Source organism: Gouania willdenowi, chromosome 12, assembly GCF_900634775.1.
Source record: "Gouania willdenowi chromosome 12, fGouWil2.1, whole genome shotgun sequence".
NCBI classification, from domain to species: Eukaryota; Metazoa; Chordata; class Actinopteri; order Blenniiformes; family Gobiesocidae; genus Gouania; species Gouania willdenowi.
The window spans coordinates 28,462,798-28,481,995 of NC_041055.1; the positions used below are offsets into that span (position 1 = coordinate 28,462,798).

A 19,198-nucleotide genomic window follows, 5' to 3' on the forward strand; every position below is an offset into this window, starting at 1 on the left:
CCAGGAAAGAATCCTGCAGCCCTTCTTTAAAAACTAAACACTAAAACCCTGCCTTACTTTAACAGATGCAAACCTCAACATAAAGTCACATGAGACAAACAGGAGCACTGCGGCAGAGAATGACCCAGCAGAAACACATTTAGAGAAGTGCGATCCTTCAAGTGACCTTCCTGGTATGGCAGTTAACTACACACAGCTTACTTTCCCCTGAAAGCCTAAAATACTACTGCTTTACACAAGGTGTCCTTACAATAACATCACAAACAAATATAAATACCGATAGTTTGTCAGTATTTATAACATCAAGCAGCACCAAAACACAGACATTACCGCAGAAGGGAAAACTCTATATTTCCAAGATCAATTCAGCTGTTAGAGACAGTGGTTTAGATACTGAACAGGCACATTTAAGCACTTCAGATAGAGAACTGATCCAACATGCAAACAGCCACAGGAGAAGTTAGAACCAATTACTCCGCTGCTGCTGCGTATACAAGACGTATCAGGAGGCAGAGGAACGAAGGTGACAGTAAACGGCCTAAAGCAGCGAGGAGTGAGGAGTGCTACCATTTCTTCTGCCTGTGTTGAGTATGAGCTGCACAAAGCTGATCTCGTCTGTACAGCGGACCATTTGTAATGCTCTCGACACATCTTTATCAGACAAGACAGGCATACAGATGCCCAAGAGAACCAAGCGTATTGCAGCTCAAAAGCACCAAGGATAAAAAAAAAAAACAAAAAAAAAAAACATTTTCATTTTCATTTTCACACCTTATTAAAAGCATGATTTGATAGCAAAGGTGTCAACACTTTAAATCAATGATGCACCGAAATGAAACTTCTCGGCCGAAACCGAAAATCGAAACCGAAAAAAACCAAGGGAGAAAACAGAAACAAATTATTATGCAAACCATTGCATTTATATGTATAAATGTGTACTAACCTCACTAAAATTAAAACATTGTAATTGTATAAATGAATATTAATGCTTCAAAGAATAAAATTATGAAAATATATATTTAGCACTGACATTCCAACAATGCACAATATAAAATAAAATGATAAAATGTTTAACTTGACCCCACTCATACATTCAATATTAATGTACAGGACTATAACTGACTGAGCTGCTGAAATAGAGTTAAAGTAAATATGTTCTATCATTAAAACTCAAAGTGCATTGAAGTAATTGATGAAAATCAGCTACTTCGTTTTAATTTATTACCCAAGCATGTTCTTGGAGACGCACATAGTGTGTGCTCCGTGTGCTTTGACTGCTGCGTGCATCTTTTCTTGCGCTCGCTGGTTTATTTTAATCCCATCCAAGTAATGATCTTTATAACGCAGATGAAGTACTTTCGTGATAAAGTCCAGACGCTAAATGACTCCATGGACAAGTTTTACAGACAAACACACACGCTATTTGCCGTGTCATCACAACATCCTGTGTGATGACACGGCTTTTTTCAGTGAGAAAAGTGTGTCGGCCAGAAAACCAAAAATGCACCACAATAAAAATACTAATTTATAAAATGTTTAAGTTGACCACACTCATACATTAAATAATAATAACTATAACTGACTGAGCTGCTGAAAGAGAGTTAAATTAAATATGTTTTCTCATTAAAACACAAAGTGCATTGAAGTTGTTGATGAAGGGCAGTTTCTCTGCTTTATCACAGTGAAATCTGTTCAAGCGCGGACCGAGTACAGTCGTGATAAAGTGCAGATCTCAGCAAAACGTGCGCTGATGGACCCATGCTTCTGATGCGCAGACATGTGTCAGTCTGCTGTGTATATGTCTATGCTGATGGAGGGCTACACATGTGACACAGAAACATAAATCACACTCAACCTCTGCTTAGAAGAAACTGCAGTGGTCAGATGTGATGAAATACAGACACTCAGCAAGTCCGCGGACAAGTTAGCCTGTTTCCAGACAAGCGCACGCTGTCCGCCGTCTTTGCTTGCGTCTTTACAACATCCTGTTTCGGTTGGGGGGTTTCAGTGAATAAAGTGTTTCATTTGGAATTTCGGTGCATCACTAGCTCAGATGTATTGAAATAATGCCGCTCCGCAAGTCCGGACAAGTTGGCCCTTTTCTAGAGAAGCGCATGCTGTCTATGGTGTGAGCTTGCATCTTTAAAACATCCTGTTTCAGTGAGTTAAAGTGTTGCGGCCAAAAACTCGAATTTTGGGTGCATCACGACTTGTAATCTGGCAATGGCAGGTAAATCCATGTGAGAGTAAGTCGGCTAAGTAAAGAGTACTTGTTTGACCATCTTTATTATAAACTGAATTTATGCACATTTAAAATCATGACATGTAAATATTAATTGTCTTCTTTCTTAAAAGAAAAATGTTGCCTCTAGCTAAAAATTGTAAGTTCCTTAGGTTTTCCTCAGGGTAGTTTCATGTTGTTCCACAGATCCAAATAAAACATTTTTGGCTTTTTGATGGGCTAAAATAATCACCCAAAAATATTTGTATTCCTTTTTCATTTCTGGATTTGAAGGACTCTAAAACTACACTTTCTTAATCTAGTAATAAATTGATAATGAAGTCAATGAAATAAACAACATAAACAGTTATGGAGATTCGAGCCTTAAAAGCAACATTGTAAATAAAATAGAGAAAAGACACTGAGTGCTAATGTAAACATGGTGATTGTTGAAAGTTACAATATGGCATTCACATGTTCTGCTCCCTCTCCAGCTGTAAGCTAACTACGTAAGTCACAGCTAGCGAACGCTCTAAACAAGTCAAGCACACAGGAGTCTCTGTTCACAGCAGGAACAGTGAAAGGTTTGTGTCGTTGCATAGAACTATGCTAGTGCTCAGTGTAAAGGATCCAAAGCTGTACTCATTGACCTAATTCAGGTGCCGTTAGATCATGGTGTACAAACAGAATTATTTTAATCGTTGACTCCTTCTGGTTCAGATTCTATACGTGGAGAAAAAAAATTAAATCATGTGAAATTAATGAAATACACCTTGACCAAAGTTCACAGGGCGACCATGGCTCAGGTGGTAGAGGGTCGTCTTCTGATCGAGAGGTTGGGGGTTCGATCCCAGTACCTGACTATGTGTCGAAGTGTCCTTGGGCAAGACACTGAACCCTAAGTTGCTCCCAGTGGTCGACTAGCGCCTTGCATGGCAGTCCTGTCCCACTGGTGTGTGAATGTGAGAGTGATTGGGTGAATGAGCTGATATGTAAAGCGCTTTGAGACTGCTTCAGTGTGGGGATAAAGCGCTATATAAAATCAAGTCCATTTACCATTTACCACTGATTGTAGGAACCAATTTCATTTCTCACTGGCAAAGTGTTTTACAAGCTCATAAACCCTCAGTATTGCATGTTTTACTACTCTTTCAAAAGCTTATTCACTCATTCAGTTGGCATGAGGAGGAACATCCTTGAGGAAGTGGGTCAGCGAAGTGGGAAGAAAACAATCAGACAGAATCTGCTTTCTCCAGATTCAGTCAAGACTGAAATACACGTGCATCTGCCTATGAATGGACCAATTATTACTTTTTGAATTTCATTAAAAACTATCAAATCAGAGGGATATGAGTCGTTAGCTCTGGATATGAGAGCAAACATCCACATCTGTTTGACAACAACAGAGAGATCTCAACTTCTCTCCCTCTAATCTAAATTAGACTGGTGTCAGAAACGAGCGAGTGTGAGACGCACCCTGTACAGGATCCTGACCTATCCATGGCCTTACTGGGATTGCACTGAATCCATAGTTTTTAATAAGCAGATGTGCCACACACACAGATATCCTTACATGTATCAACAACACCAATATCAAAGCTGCTATAATACTCAGGATTTTTATGAACTTCATGTTAGCTAACGGTTACTACCCCATATTATATTTTAAATCTAAATTTGTCATTAAAGGGGCAGTATGATGAAAAAAATCACTTTATAATGGTTTTGCTGAAGTAGCATATGTGTTTACACCTACTAATGCATGTGCATGAAGGCCTCAAAAACCGCCTGTTTTTAGGAGCGCTCTGAAAGTGACTTTTCAGAGGGCTAAAACTCCAGAAAACAGTTTGAGAAAATAAACCTTAAATACTATGTTGTTGGGGTTCTTCAAAACAAATAGAGATTGGTGAAGATTGGTGTTGATCAGAAAACGACCCACTCACTCCTTCCCTCTGTCCACAGCCACCACCATTATAGCTAAGCTTCACACTTGTCAACAGACTGGCTTGATTACACAACATAATAAGCACAATATGTTCTAATACAACTTCACATTTCACTCTCACTGTAAAATAATCTATTCTTCCCCACCCTTTCTATTTCCTGCCTTGAGTCTCTCCTCCCTGCTTTTCCTAGCTCGTAAACCAGCAAAAAGTAACAATATAGAGAATTATCCCAGAACCCATTAAAAAGGAGCAAGCGGGTCAGAAAACCGATAGATGGACTTTAGATAATTAGCTAGAGTTATTGTGATGCTAATGCTATGCCACCATAGAAGATGAAGGGAATTGTATTTGCATTTTTTCTTATCAAATTTATATTAAAAAAATTCATTTAAGGTTACCGATAATCAAATTCTCCCTAGTTTATTCCTGCAAATTCTCTCTCTAGACACACACGCAGATGAATGCAAATACACCCACTGGCATACAGATGGTGCATTGTTTAAATTAAATAATTCCAACATTTAATAAAAGGAGTAGCAGACAGACCAACAACATTTCCATTTGTGTCGGTCAGACCATCGACATTTATTCCCAGTTCCCACCCAGCATAAATGCAACTGGTAATACTGCTATGGATTGCTATTGACGCTGTTCCAGAATGTCTCAAATGAAACCAATGGTTGCAGGACCTTCGTTTGAAAAAAATTAAAATGTGGAATTGATGGTCAGAACGATTTGCTGATGGCTCTAAAGTTCGCCCCTAGATGACATCAGGACATCATTGGGTGAAAGCATTAAAATCTAAATAATTATTGACTTTGCACATCAATGACTTCATCTGTGTTGACAAAAACACTAGACTGACTTACAACACATCACGCAAGCAGCACAGTTCTTCTAACACATTTTAGGTTTAAATCAAGCAATGAAATCCTGCAAAGATAAACTAGTTTATAAAAAAAAAAACACACATCTACTTAGATTCACTGGTTTTTAAAGAAGTTTTGTGTGTAAATGATTCAGCACATTAAGAACAGTCGAGAAACATGTGTTGTCATTTTTTAAAAGAAGCAGCTAAGTCTGGTTTAAGAGATGGCTTAAAATTATCAATGGTGTCACATCTTTTCATTCCCAGCACATTAGTGGCCGAGCTGACAACACCACATCTGCACCGTATTCAGATCATTTGTATGAAATGCATTACAGACGAGTCATTCCATGTACCAATTGTACCGTGATTATTCAATAAACACTTTATATTTTTAGTTTGATCGGATGAATAGTTCTTGAGATATGGCCAATTTAGCGTAGTTATTTTTCTTCCATTTTCAGCTTCAAATATCTCTTATCTATAACTACATAACATTGGAAATTTAAATTTAGTATAGTAACACAGCTTCACCTACTCTCTTAGAAAATACAAAAAGCATTGGCTATACATCCTATATGGTGGACATGCCAGCTCCTCAAATTAGGAAAAAATGTTTGTTGTTTGGGTCTGGAACATGTTTGGGCCTTCAGTAAACAACTTTACATAAGCCCCAGCTCCCTGTAATTTGATCAGCTTTGAACTATGTACATAGACTGTTCACATCACTAATGATAAGTCATATTTATGCATTGGTTCTTGGGTGACAGTGTCTTGAAATCCAAATAATTACTATTTTGGCCCATAACTGCATGTGGGAATACAAGAAACAAAATCTGATGTGTTTTAATTTATAGTATAAAGATTACTCTTTCTTGGGATATATATATTTTTTCTTCTTCACGTGACTTCTTTATTGTTATTTTTGAACCTCAACTTTGGGTTATTTCACCACTTGCAAACATTGAAAAAAAACAATTTGTTGTTTAGCTTTTCACTAGTAATCACAGAACAATTGGTAAAAATGTCAGAATGTTTTGAGACCAAAGTGCATTGGATGTAATGCACGCTGGCCTAAATTACCCATACCTGCTGAGGGTCATCAAAGCTCTAGAAAAAGCACACACCCTGCTAAGCACCAACTCCAACTGCCTGATGGATGGAAGTGTAAAGATTTATTAGACGGAGCGAAACACCACTGAGTGTTTTCCAAACAGGGCATTATAGCGCTAGCTGGGTGCTGTGTAATTACACAATGATGAACTCAACTACCTGAATCATGGAGCCTCTACATGGATGTGTGCACACAGCTTAACTGTAGATCCCCAAGCAAAAAAAAAACCAAAACATTTCTGAATCATGTTGCTGTGATAAACCCATCATGTGGGTCAACAAACACGCTCAGCTGATATAGAGAGGCAACACAGACACAGACAGCTTTAACATGACACTATTAGAGCCAAACAATAACCAAGGCCATTCTGTTAACAACTTTATTTTCTCTGACAAGGCAAGATTATCATGGTCGACTTTGTCCAGGGTTGGGGTCAATTACAATTGTAAAAGCATAATTGATAATTCATTATAATTATGGCATAATTATAATTGTAACTGAAAAAACTGCTGCTGTTGTATTCACAATTTAATTGTAATTGACTTAAGAAAATTGATTTTGTTATTGTAATTGGTATGGAAAAGATATTAAAAAAAATGGTCAATTTTCACATCAAGGGTATACAGACAGAAAAAAGGCTCAGACGCTCACACCAAAACTATTAAAACCTACATTTTCATTGATTAGGAAGCCTACCAAGGAAACCAAGAGATGGAAAACAAATTAGATGATGGATATTTGTTTTTGTATATTCTAAAGCTGATTTAAGACATTGGTCAAAACTGACCCGTTATCATAAGAGATGCTAACAGAAAGCTAACACAAGACGAAGGTTAAGTTTTATGGGGTTATTTATTCCAGGTAGTAATTGTGATTCATTGTAATTGAAATTTAGTAATTGAGAACGTAATTGTAATTGACTTTTAGAGGAAAAATAATTTTAATTTGAATTGTAAAAAAAATGCCACTCACTATAATCATGATTGAGTTGTAATTGAACATGGATAATTAAAGACTTAATTGTAATTTAAAAATGAAATGACCCTAACCCTGATATTGTCCAAACATTGAGGGTTTAAAGCCAAAAAGAAGCTGCTGTCTCTGTCTGTGCCTGTGTGTGAGGACTTCACTGCAGCTCTCCACAACATACTTTAAAGCCTGGGTCCACCCTTAGGCTGCTGTAGCGCAAATAAGCACCTTCTATAAAACCGCACGACACAAAAAGCACATGGAGGAATGTCCCCTAGCATTTCAACCTGCCAGCACAAGCAATCCTGTTTTACATGAAAGCTCTAAAACTAGCAACACAAACCTGAGACAAAAGGAGCCCACATTGTCCCCAAAAAACAATGCACGTATGCAATAATTAAAAAAAAAAAAAAACGCTGGACATCGACCCCATCCAAGAAGATTCTTCTGGGAATCATGCAAGTAAAAGAGAGCAGTGCGTTTTGGAGAAGAGAATCCTAATTAATAGGGCTGGGCGATATCTATCAATATTCAAGATATATCAAATTTCTATTTTGGCGATATAGAAAATTACAATATCACCTATGTCGATATACATATGTTTTATATCTTAACTTCTATCAAAATACTTGTTTTAGGCATAGCTGCTTTTGCTACTTCTCAGAACAGCATGAAAAGCACAGTTAGAGGGATTTCTGAGTGCGTTCTAACCCAGACCTTCCCCTGAACAAGCCACATTATAGAACTCACTCACACGTGCTGCCCTTTACAGGAGAAAAAAGCAAAAGTGCCACATCATGTGCAGCTTTTTGTTAATAAATGTGTCTGCAGCATTTTGCATCAGCAAATTTAACCCAGCAAGTTGTCTTTCTGGTCAGACTTAATTTAAATGAAATTTATTGAGATTTTTTGTATATCGCCATTTTGACAACAAAATATTGAGATATGAATTTTGGTTCATGTCACCCAGCCCTATGCAAGAATTTAAAACAAAACGCTGGACAAAAGCAGCTTGTTCTGGGAATCACACTGGTGAAAGAGAGCAATATGTTTTGGAGAAAAGAATCCTATTTATCCATTTAATTTCGGTATATTTTAAAGGGAAATGACAAATCTAATCCATGAGGAAAGCTTTTACAGAAGACTTGAATAATTTCAGCATAAAAACATTTTTAAAAAGCAACAACAGATCTCACGCTCTTTGTAAAAAAAAATCATCTTTACCTGTGACCTCCTCCACATCTCCCTGTAGAGAGGGGTCTGCGTTCTCTGAGGAGGACTGGCTCCTCCAGTTAATGTTGCCCATCCAAAAGCCCAGACTCCTTACACCATTTAATCCTGGTGGTTCAACAGCTGTATACTGAGAGTCCTTAGTCAGGCTGGCATTTTTACAGCAATCAGTCTATTGCCCAGCTGAGAGTTAGTCATAAACTATCAGGTCCTCATGACCACACTCACTTGACTCAGCCACCTAAATGGAAAAGATCCCACAAATAGAACTGAAGGAAGTCATGGGAAAAATCATGTTTTTTTAATAAACACTTTAAAAAATGAAATGATAAATCGTCCTGGACAGGAAAAAAAAAACTGTGTTCCTGAACAAGTTCCAGCCCACAGGTATCCAAGTTGGAATATTCTCAATATCCCAAATGAAATCAGCAGGCCACCTGCTGGAATAAATGATCCGCAGTCTAGCATGTAGGCCAACACTCATCAGTGGAATCATATAAAGCTGCATCTTTGATCCTGCTGGAGAAAAGCTCCGAAGAGCATGATCTGCACGTAGAAGTAGTACTGAACTGCATTTGAGATATCTGAATCCATGTGTAGTCCCGTGTTAAGCTCGTTGGAAGATGCTGCTATAGATCTTAAGGTTGGAATGGCCTTGAAAATATTCATATCATTCCCCCTCCACTCTCGCATTCTTCCGCTTCACATCGATTTCTTCGGTCTCATCATTACCCAACAACATGTAATCCATCCATTTCGTTCTCCGATCATATCATCTGGCCACTTCTCTCCACCTAAATGCTCATCCTGAGATCCTTGCCTTGTCTCTTTTTTGTTCCCATGCACAGTTCTCACACACACCCACATGCACACACACACACACGCCTAATTACAACAGAGCTAAACCTATATGGAAACAGCAAGTCTGTCATTCTGTGGTAGGAGGAGGGTGAAATGCTTGCTGCCATCAAACCTCTAAATTGCAGCATGTCAAACTGAGGCTCAGAGCTCGCCCTGTGCAACAGTGGGATCAGTCGTCAACAACAATGTGGAAAGAGCCATTTGTCCCAGAAGGACGCCTTTTGTAATCAGAAGTGCTTCAACTTGATGACTATAGGGCACACTGGGGTTGCCATATCTGAACACGAGACAGACAAAGTTTCAAAGAGAAGCTTTGCAAAGACCAGTAAGCAGACACAAAGCCATCAAAATAACTTACACTTTGGTGTAAACTTTGGAGAGTAAACACTTTTTATTGCCCCTAAATCCTGTCAAAGGCAAACAGAAAAATATGCACGTCCGCACTGGAACTGATGGGTTGGTTACGCATTGACTGGTTGCCACCATTTACCATCTTGTAGCACTGAGTCCTCATGATAAAGATATAGTTCTCTACTTCTAGGCCTTTAGCATTTAACAATGACAGTGTTTGAAATATCATACTAAAGTACTACTCATAATAAATTTGACGTCAAAATGAGTATTTGGTGAGTTTACATTAGATGGTAGGAAAAGATGGAGTATGCAAGAAATACCTGGATGTATACCATATCAGGACAAATGCACAGTGGGCACACACTAGTCATACTCAACCACCTCATGATGCATTGTAAGCAAAATGTAAAATCATCCTGGGACCAGCTTCAAGTTAAAAATCAAACATCCCTTTTTCCAAACAAAAGCATCTCTTCTTGTCTTCCATTACTTTAATAACGCTTTTGTAAGTAGGGCTCTTGTTTTGAAGTTAACCGGAAATTTTGTCAGTAGTAAACAGCGGACAATATGGATTAATGTCCGACATATTGGAATTAAATATGTATACATGAGTTTTATGGATGAAATGAGCACATGTTGATATTCTACTTGGTCACTTCCTCACTTAAAATGTTTTCAGAACTTTCAGAGGTGGAGAATCAACAGAAATATTTAGCCTCAGTGTGATTCAGGTTTTTGTCGCTGTAGGTTTGAAATGCATCTTGGGAAACTTCAAAGTATACTTCAGTAGGAAAGTATTCCTAATCATACTTATAGTATATAGTAGATGATATATACTCATTGAGTTTGTAGTTTATAGTATGTTAGTGTGACTTTTCAAACACAGCCTATGTCTAAACCTACTCACTATGGGAACAAAGATCATGAAACCGAACGGTAAATGCTTAACTTGCTCAATAATCTGTATAAATACAGTGACTTAAAAACAAAGATTACCGGCTTGTCACAGATTAGCAATCATAGTTGTATAGCATTTAGATTCATGGACTTAGGCTCTCTTGCTTAATTCTATGATTAAAAAAGATCACCTAGCACAGGATTGTTCAATCCGAATGATAAAGTGGGTTTAGCACTGTGGGACAGATGCATTTCAAGATACTCACATTGTATTGAATGTGTAGGGAACTTTTTATTTATAAACTATTTTGAAAGCACAAAACTGTCCTGATAAAATGCACATCCCTAGCTGTGTTTCCAAATGCGCAAAATCTAAATGGCGCAATAAAAACTGGTAATGGAAATGCCTTAATTTCGAGAGAAAAAAACAATCAAATATCGCTAAAACGTTTTTACGTTTTCATGAGGAGGTTTTTACAGATGTTTCAATATTGAAATGTGTCATGAAAGCGTAATGGAATTACTTTTTCCGCAATTACACGTCACAAAATGTGACACACCTGGTCACATGACCACTTCTCTCCGAGAAACAATGGTGAGACAGACATTTCTTAGCATTATACTTAATAAATTATTACTACCACATTAGAAGGCAAACAAAGGAATGCGGAGTGTTATAAGGAGGTTTGGAGCGTTGCATCCATCTGCAACAAAGTCTCGCGGGATGAGATTATGAGTTACGAGGCTCCGAAAACAAACTTCAATGGGAAAACGTTCAAAGCGCAATTTTACTTTGTCGAAACATTTGCAAAAACTGCAAACACAGCTTCTGTTTTAGGAAAGACTGCTATCTGAAAATGTCATTTCAGGCATTTTTGTGTGTAGGAAAACTACAAGTTGGAACACAAACATTTGTGCATTAAAACAAAGTAAAAATTAATACTAACCAAAAGATTCCCATCTAAAACATTCTCTGGTTTAAGGCCCATTTCCACATTGCTCTGTTAGCCTTTGTTTTACAGTCTGTTTCTTAGACAACAACAGGGTGTCAAGGGGAAGCAGAAACACACAACCCTTCCAAATATCTCTTCACAGTGCACACAGCTCATTTTCTCTGAGCAAGGGTTGTGAGATTCAAAGTTGGCTGTGAGCTGCAGTAGCACTAGCAGACGGTGAATCTGTTTATGGATTACAGTTGGGGCTGCCTGAGGGATGAGGTCATATGAGCACATGAGCAAAAAATGCATGCATTTGGGTGTTTTAAGATAAATAATAACCACTAACTCTTTTTGGCTGTCACCGCGGCAACACTTAAAAGCCACATCTGTGCATCTGGGTTCATTATTTTATAGAGGAGGGGACGGAGTCTATGGTGACTAAGGAGTGTGCTGATCAGGGTTTGGGTCAATTACGCCTTCAATTATCCATGTTCAGTTACAAGTCAATAATCAATTATGATTATGGTGATCAACATTCTTTCCAATTAAAAATAAAAGATTTTTTTCCCCTTGACAGCCAATTACATTCTCAATTACTAAAGTTCAAATTCAATAAATCACAATCATCATCCTCTTGTGTTAGCAACTCTAATCATAACTTAAATCAGCTGTAAAATACACTAAAAATATTATTCACTTATTATTTTGTTTTTGTTGTATACCCCTCAAATTCAATTTTTTTTTTTTTTTTTTTTTAAATGGTAAAATCATTCTCAAGGGTAGTAAGAAAACTTGATATGAAACACATTGTCATAATGAATGGGGCGTCTAAATAGAGGTGCATCTCCAATATATCTTATATTCATTCAATGTAGAATACCATAGATATTATGTTGAAGGTTAAAATGTATGTAACCAATTGGGTAATAATAAATGGGTCAGTTTTTCACATACCTACTGTTGCTGACTATTGTTCTCTGTTTGAGCAACATCACTTGATCAAGCCTTTTCTAACATTCCACACTACGAAATAAGTAATAAAAGTATGTATGATTCGTGCTGATATCGGCTAATATGCAAGGCTGCAATATCGGTATCGTATCGAAAGTGGAAAAGTTGTATCAGGACATCCCTAATAATTAATTACATATGTGTAGAACTGTAACATGGTTCCCCAGTTTTGCATTTAATTAAATTGTCAATTATAATTTACCGCAAAACTGTGTACAGCTCTATGTACAGTTCTACACATATGTAGGTAATTACTAAAATACATTTCATATCAAGCTTTTCCATATTTTACATATATGTTAATTGCTTAGGAAGCCTAACACAGTAACCAATAGATATGATTATAGATGTTTTTAGTGTGTTTTATAGCTGATTTAGGACCAGTTATCATAGAACTGCAAAAATACACAAATTTTAAAATTAATCACGATTTTGGTTGCCATGATGAAATAAACCTGATTGTAATATTTACATTTATAATACGGACTCTGCACTCTGTAATAGTGTATTTATTCAGTTAGCCTTTGGTACATTTTCAATTCTTGAGTTAATTTTATTAAACACTTTTTTTATCATAATTCTTATTTAAAGCTTCATTTTGCACTAGAAACTGTACACACATTGTTTGTTTAAAAGTAGATCGTGATTACAATATTGCTAAAAATAATTGCGATTATCATTTTGGCCATAATCATGCAGCACTACTTTAACATAAGATATACCAACAGAAAGATAACATGAGAGGAAGGTTAACTTTTCTTAGGTTATTTATTTCAGATTCATTGTGGTTGAACTTTAGTAAATGAAAACGTAAGTGTAATCGACTTTAAAGATAAGAAATAATTATAGTTTAATTGTAATTGGGGAAAAATGCTGGTAACTGTAATCAAAACTGAATTGTAATTGAACATGGGTAAATTTAAAAGTAATTGTAACTGAAAAATGTAATTGACCCCAACCCTGCCAGTAACCCCTGTGTAACAACAAGACAACAGGCTGTTTCCACAAATCTTTACTTCTATTTATTGATGGCTTTTAGTGCTACAATGGGTGCCCCAGTCTGGCCTTAACACACCCCCCACCCATTATGCTCAATCAATTAACCAATAGGTACATGATGCTATGTTGTGACCCAGTGAAAGCTCACAGAATAAATGCTGATGTGTGATGTATGAAGATGTTTACAAACAAGTAGCGTTCCTCTCTTCTTTTATTGGTCTATAAAGGAGAATCTATGATGTCCACATCCACACAGGCCAAAGCTGACACAGTGCCATGTATCACTGTCACAAATAAAATCCATAGATAATCCTCTTTGGATGATAAAAGATGCAATAAAAGCTGCTGGACATTTATCATTCACAACACCATAATAATAATACTGATGGCAACGCTAATTCCTCTACAGTTCCAGTTCGATTTTCTTCACAACGAGGTTGCATCTCTAATTGTGACCATATGTAGTCATCTGTCCACATGGCACGAGACGGATCGGAAACTTTTACGCCTGTGAAGAATGGCTGAACTCGTGGTGGATGACGCTCCCTCTTAGTCTGATACTGGGAGCTGTGCAAGTCCATTTCACTGCAGGCTGGGTAGTACCAAACTGTATATGTGGAGCGAAGCGATGAGACAGTTGGGGGAGCAAGATGCACGTGTCGCTGGGCTGAGGGGTTTAAAGTTTCCCTACTGCATACTTGCACAACATCTGCGCTTTTTACTGAATCATTTTTCTCAGAAAAGTGATCAAACCCAGTCAGCCAAAACTGAGTAATGAAAAACCAGTATAACAGAGACTAAAATAATATGTCAACATGATACAGTAATACTGCCGGAACATTGTCTAAAAATGTGGTAGTTCCCTAAAAACAGGAAGTATTTAGATTTCACCTGATTATACATGCATGAATGAATCTAGCCACCAATCATTTCCTCTTCCTCACAACAATGACCTGCTGAGGTCATTGAGGTGTTATAGCAAAGCTGTCAAACTCATTTTAGTTCAGGGGCCAAATACAGACCAGGATGATCTCATAAGGGCCGTGGCCTTTAGGTTGGAAAAAAACATTTTCAACATTATTGTGCCCTAGTTTGCACTTCCACGTAAAGAATGATATACTGTATACTAGGGGTGTGTATTGCCTGGCATCTGGTGATACGATTCGTATCCTGATACATAGATCACGATACGATATATCCCGATATTAAAGTATAAGGCGATTATTGCGATTTCTTTTTTAATATATGACTTAAAAAACAGCTGAATGTGTATACCTTCATGAGAACATTATGTATGAAATATATTTTATTGACATATTTTACACTCAAAACATTGGCTCTAACATGCCATGTGCCAACAACTTAAAAAAAAACATACAATCTGCCTGTGGCTTTTAAACCAACTTTGACTTTAGTGCAACTTGCCTAAAACAACAAATAAATGCAGAAAGTTAGTACTTTCTTTTTAGATTTTATTGAAAAAAAACAAGCTGGTCACAGTGGTCAAAATGCCCATGTTTCAGAGCACTTCTCTGTCCAGTTACAATGTCTCCTGCAGTGGAAATGACTTTCCTGGTTACATAAAAGTTAAATAAAATTTAATACATAAAATAAATAAAAAATCAATATGGATGCATTTTGAATTAATTCGAGAATCGCGGGACGTAATATCGCAATATATCGCCAAATCAATTTTTTTTAACATCCCTACTGTATACACTACAGTATGTAGGAACCACCAAGTAATCGGTAAGTGACAGAACGCAGCCCAGCAGGACTTTCACTTCAAAACTCTTTGATTTTGAGACAAATTTTTGTGTAAATTAGGGCAATTTTGCAAGAAATTACAAGATTCGAGAAATATTTTAAGTTATTTACACAATATACGATTAAAAATGACTGCAGATTAAAGCCATGCAAATATTCAGGAGTTTTATTGAATTTGTGAATTTGGAATGGGTGTTATTTACACCTGAATAATTTGGTAATATAAATCATAATTCAGGTTTTTAGGTTGGGCTACCGGACTCAAAACACCACTCACTTTATTACGACGGTTGGTGGTACAGAATCATTGGCACATACCAATATATGAATGGGGCCCATTCCACCGTACGTGTCACAGGGGGCCCCATTTTTCAAATGACTACTTCTCTGTTAGTTCTTGTTAGATCGGAATGCAGTTTGGTATGAATAATTAATTAATGAATATGAGACGCTTTGAGCCTTTTTCTTTTTCAATGGGAACCCCATTTGCGGTAATTTCCAAATTTATGGGAACATAGTCATGTGAGATATCACACAACTATCACATAGTCGAATTAATTTAACGTTGATTACGATTATGCCTCGCATAATTCAATTAGGGGCCCGGTGGCCCACCTCACCCTTTTTTTTTTTTGGCAATTTCTCATTTATTTGTGAGTCAAATATTGCGACGGTTGGTAATACCGAATCATTGACACAAACCAATATATGAATGGGGCCAATTACCCATTTTTTCAAATGACTACTCCTCTGTTAATGCTCGTTGAATTGGGCTTTAATTTGACATGGATATTCTATGAGCGAATGTCAAGAGCCTCTCTGAGACATTTTTTACTCGGTGAAACCGAGTCATTTGACTGAATTCTCGGGAACATGGTACGTGCTATTTGCTATTCGGCGCAGAGACATTCTGCGGGCCAGGCCGTAGTTCATCCGAAGTTGTCTCTCTCATGTGGGCCACATTGGATGCTCTAAAGGGCTGGATATCGTCATATAACGAGATTCAAGATATAGCAAGGTTTCTATTTTGGCAATACAGATAATATCATCTCTAATACAAAATAAGTTGTAAAATTATAAATTGATAAATACTTGTTTTAGGAGTCACTGCTTTTGTTACTTCTCAGAACAGCATGTAAAGCTCAGTTAAATGGATTTCTGAGTGCATCCTAACCCAGACCTTTCTCTAAACAAGCCACACTACTACTACTACTCACTCACACATGCTGTCCCTTACAGGAGAAAAAGCCAAAAGAGGCACATATTTTGAACTTGGTTCTAATAAATGTGCCTGTGTGGCATTTTGCATCAGAAAATTTAATCCTGATCTGTATTACGGGTAAAAGTTAAAAAAAAAAATTGTTTTTTATATTGTTTATCACCATTTTCAGAAAACATATTGAGATATGAATATTGGTCCAAATCATCTAGCCCTAACGTGAGGTATATCTGGAAATGTGCAACACAGTAACAACAATTATGGGCCAAACCAAACATACAGGAACATGATTTTGAACTAAGAAAAAAGAACAAACAAATAAAACAAAACACAGGGACCTGTAGAAAACTTCAACACAACCAAAACCTTTGAGATGTGAGACAGCAGTGCTACCCGATCAGAACTAAACATCTTTCAACCACTATTCCAGACAGGTCTATGTTCTTGCTTTTAAGCATGTTGGAAACAAATTGAGCTATCCTTCATTGCCAAAAAATATTAGAAAATCTAGTGTAACATGGAGTTGACCTATCCTTGCAAACTTCAAACAGTTTTAACTCTGCTGCAGGCATTCAACAAGGTTTAGGAGAGTATTTTGGGAATTTATCAACTTTATAACAACAAATATGATGTATAAAGGTCTGGCCCCGATGCTAGACAAATAGGCCCTAGGTTCCCAAAGTGGGGTATGTACGGGTACCTCTGGGGAATGCAAAATATCATAGGAGGTACGTGACAAAGAAAGAAAAAAAAAACAGTTGGACAACATTGGAAACTAGAATAGAATATATATAGACACTTAACGTGGAGTTAGATTTAAGACTCAAACTCTCTCAAATTCAGCCAAACACTGCAGAGTTCTGTGTATCCTCTCAACCTCTCTCTTCTCATTAAAGTTGTAGCAAGTTGTATTACACAAATTTAGGGTGATGCGCATATATATATATGTAAGTTTTACTGCTATATATTTAATTAGATGATAGGTAGATTTCTTTTTTCCAAAATAAAAGATTGTTTCTGACTGAAAATGCCAGTAGGCTAATTAATTCAATAAATCAAGAGATAATTCAGAATAAGATGTTTTATTCTGTGCCTGCAGATTTTTATTATATTATATTCCTTAACAGGATAGGTAAAATTCAGAGACACATTTCCCTGTAGGGGCTACATTGTATCTGACATTACATTATGATGTTTTTTAAGTGTGTAAGAGTAGGGGGTACATGGCTTCAAGTTAAAAGTTTGGGAACCACTAATATAAACCAAGTCTTTAATTAGTATGGAGGACTACAAAAATCTGAGGAAATCAGGCTAAATAAAAAAACAGTTTTCAAAACAGCAATCATGTCCAGACAGTTTTTAGTTTTTTTTTTTTTTAAATTAGAATTTAATTATACTGTCTTGGCTGATTTGTTGTTGTTTGCATTTGTAAATTTAATCTGACTCTGGGACATGCACAAGAATTTCATTGTACCTGTTCTTTTGTGGTATATGCATATGGCAATAAACTGTATTCTATTCTATTCTAACTATTGTTGTTCTAAAGCCAGAGTAATAATACATTTGTTTTAAAAGTGATCAGACTTGTAAGTTTATTCACCCCAAACTCACTCATCTCTGTTAATGTTGAAAGGCTGTCTGAATATGTGATAAATAAAATGGACACATGTATAATACATCACTGCACACTCATAGTAGAGATGTTCATTCATGTAAATAACAATAGGAAAGTATAGTAGTGGTAAGTGGAGCAGTCAAACAACAGAAATAACGCAGGGAAAACACCTAAAAGTACTCATTCTCTTCGCATTTTTAACACTTGTTTCGACTAGCAGCCGGAAGTGGGTCACCAGCTAACAGTGGACCCACCAGACCCAGAACACCGGGTGTACGCTTTAGCACGGAATAAATGGCTTTTTCCGGTGCTAGCTTCCCTGTAGTGCTCATCGCACGAAGCTGTGTGAGTAGCTCGGCTAATGGCTGAGCTAACAGCTTCATTACACAAACTCAACATGAGCTTTAAACGCTTACACAGCGGTGGCAGCAGCGGCTAGGCTTAATATTTGAACCGGGACAGCCGAGCTAAGAACAACCCATGAGGCCCATTTATTAAACCACCATCCCGACAGTCTACACAACCCGCCCCGCGTAGAGCTTCCACAGACACTGCGTTTAAAATCGTCCGCACCCCGGTGAGGTGAAGACCGTTATCCGGGAGGACCGTGAAGGCAGAATTCCTTACCTTGCTTGCTCTCTATTTTTCTCGACATTTTCGTAGCCAGCAGCTGTGATTCCCACTCGCAGTTCAACAAAAAACCGAAGCTACAGACGATTCCTCGCCGTGTGCGTCTTCCTCCGAGTATTAGAATTATTCCCTCATTTTCGTTACACCGTTGAGTCCAGGAGACGATTCTGAGCCGGAGTAAATGTCACATATTTACGGAGCTCACACTGTCTTGGTTCGTCTCTGGGTATTTTTCAGTGGCTACAAAACAGCGCACACACACACACAGAAACACACACTATACTACACACACACCGCTCACGTTAACGCTTGAACCCCAGACTCCAGCATAGAAAGCTGTGATTCAGTGTTAAAGCGCCCCCTGCCGTTAGGAATTAAACACAGCAGTCTGTCAACAAGAGGATGGGCGTGTTTCCCCTTCACAGTAAAGCAGACACTTCTGTTTGGGTCAGAATTTATTTCGTTGACTAAAAGTTTTAGTTTTCGTTTTGGTCGACAAAAAAAAAAAAAAATTATATCAAAATATATTCTCACCCGAAATATTTCTGGAGCCTCTGTA

General features: G+C 37.3%; 1 protein-coding gene across 7 annotated transcripts in view; it reads right to left on the reverse strand.

Moving 5' to 3' along the window:
- Positions 1-18,952, reverse strand: part of rapgef1b (Rap guanine nucleotide exchange factor (GEF) 1b) — a 67,860-nt gene extending 48,908 nt beyond the window's left edge. For all 7 annotated transcript variants that reach the window (XM_028462104.1, XM_028462102.1, XM_028462107.1 and 4 more), the window contains exon 1: positions 18,637-18,952. In XM_028462104.1, coding sequence (XP_028317905.1) covers positions 18,637-18,664 — 28 coding nt within the window. In that variant the 5' untranslated portion in view covers positions 18,665-18,952. The remainder of the gene's footprint in view (positions 1-18,636) is intronic.
- Between the last annotated feature and the right edge of the window lie 246 nt (positions 18,953-19,198).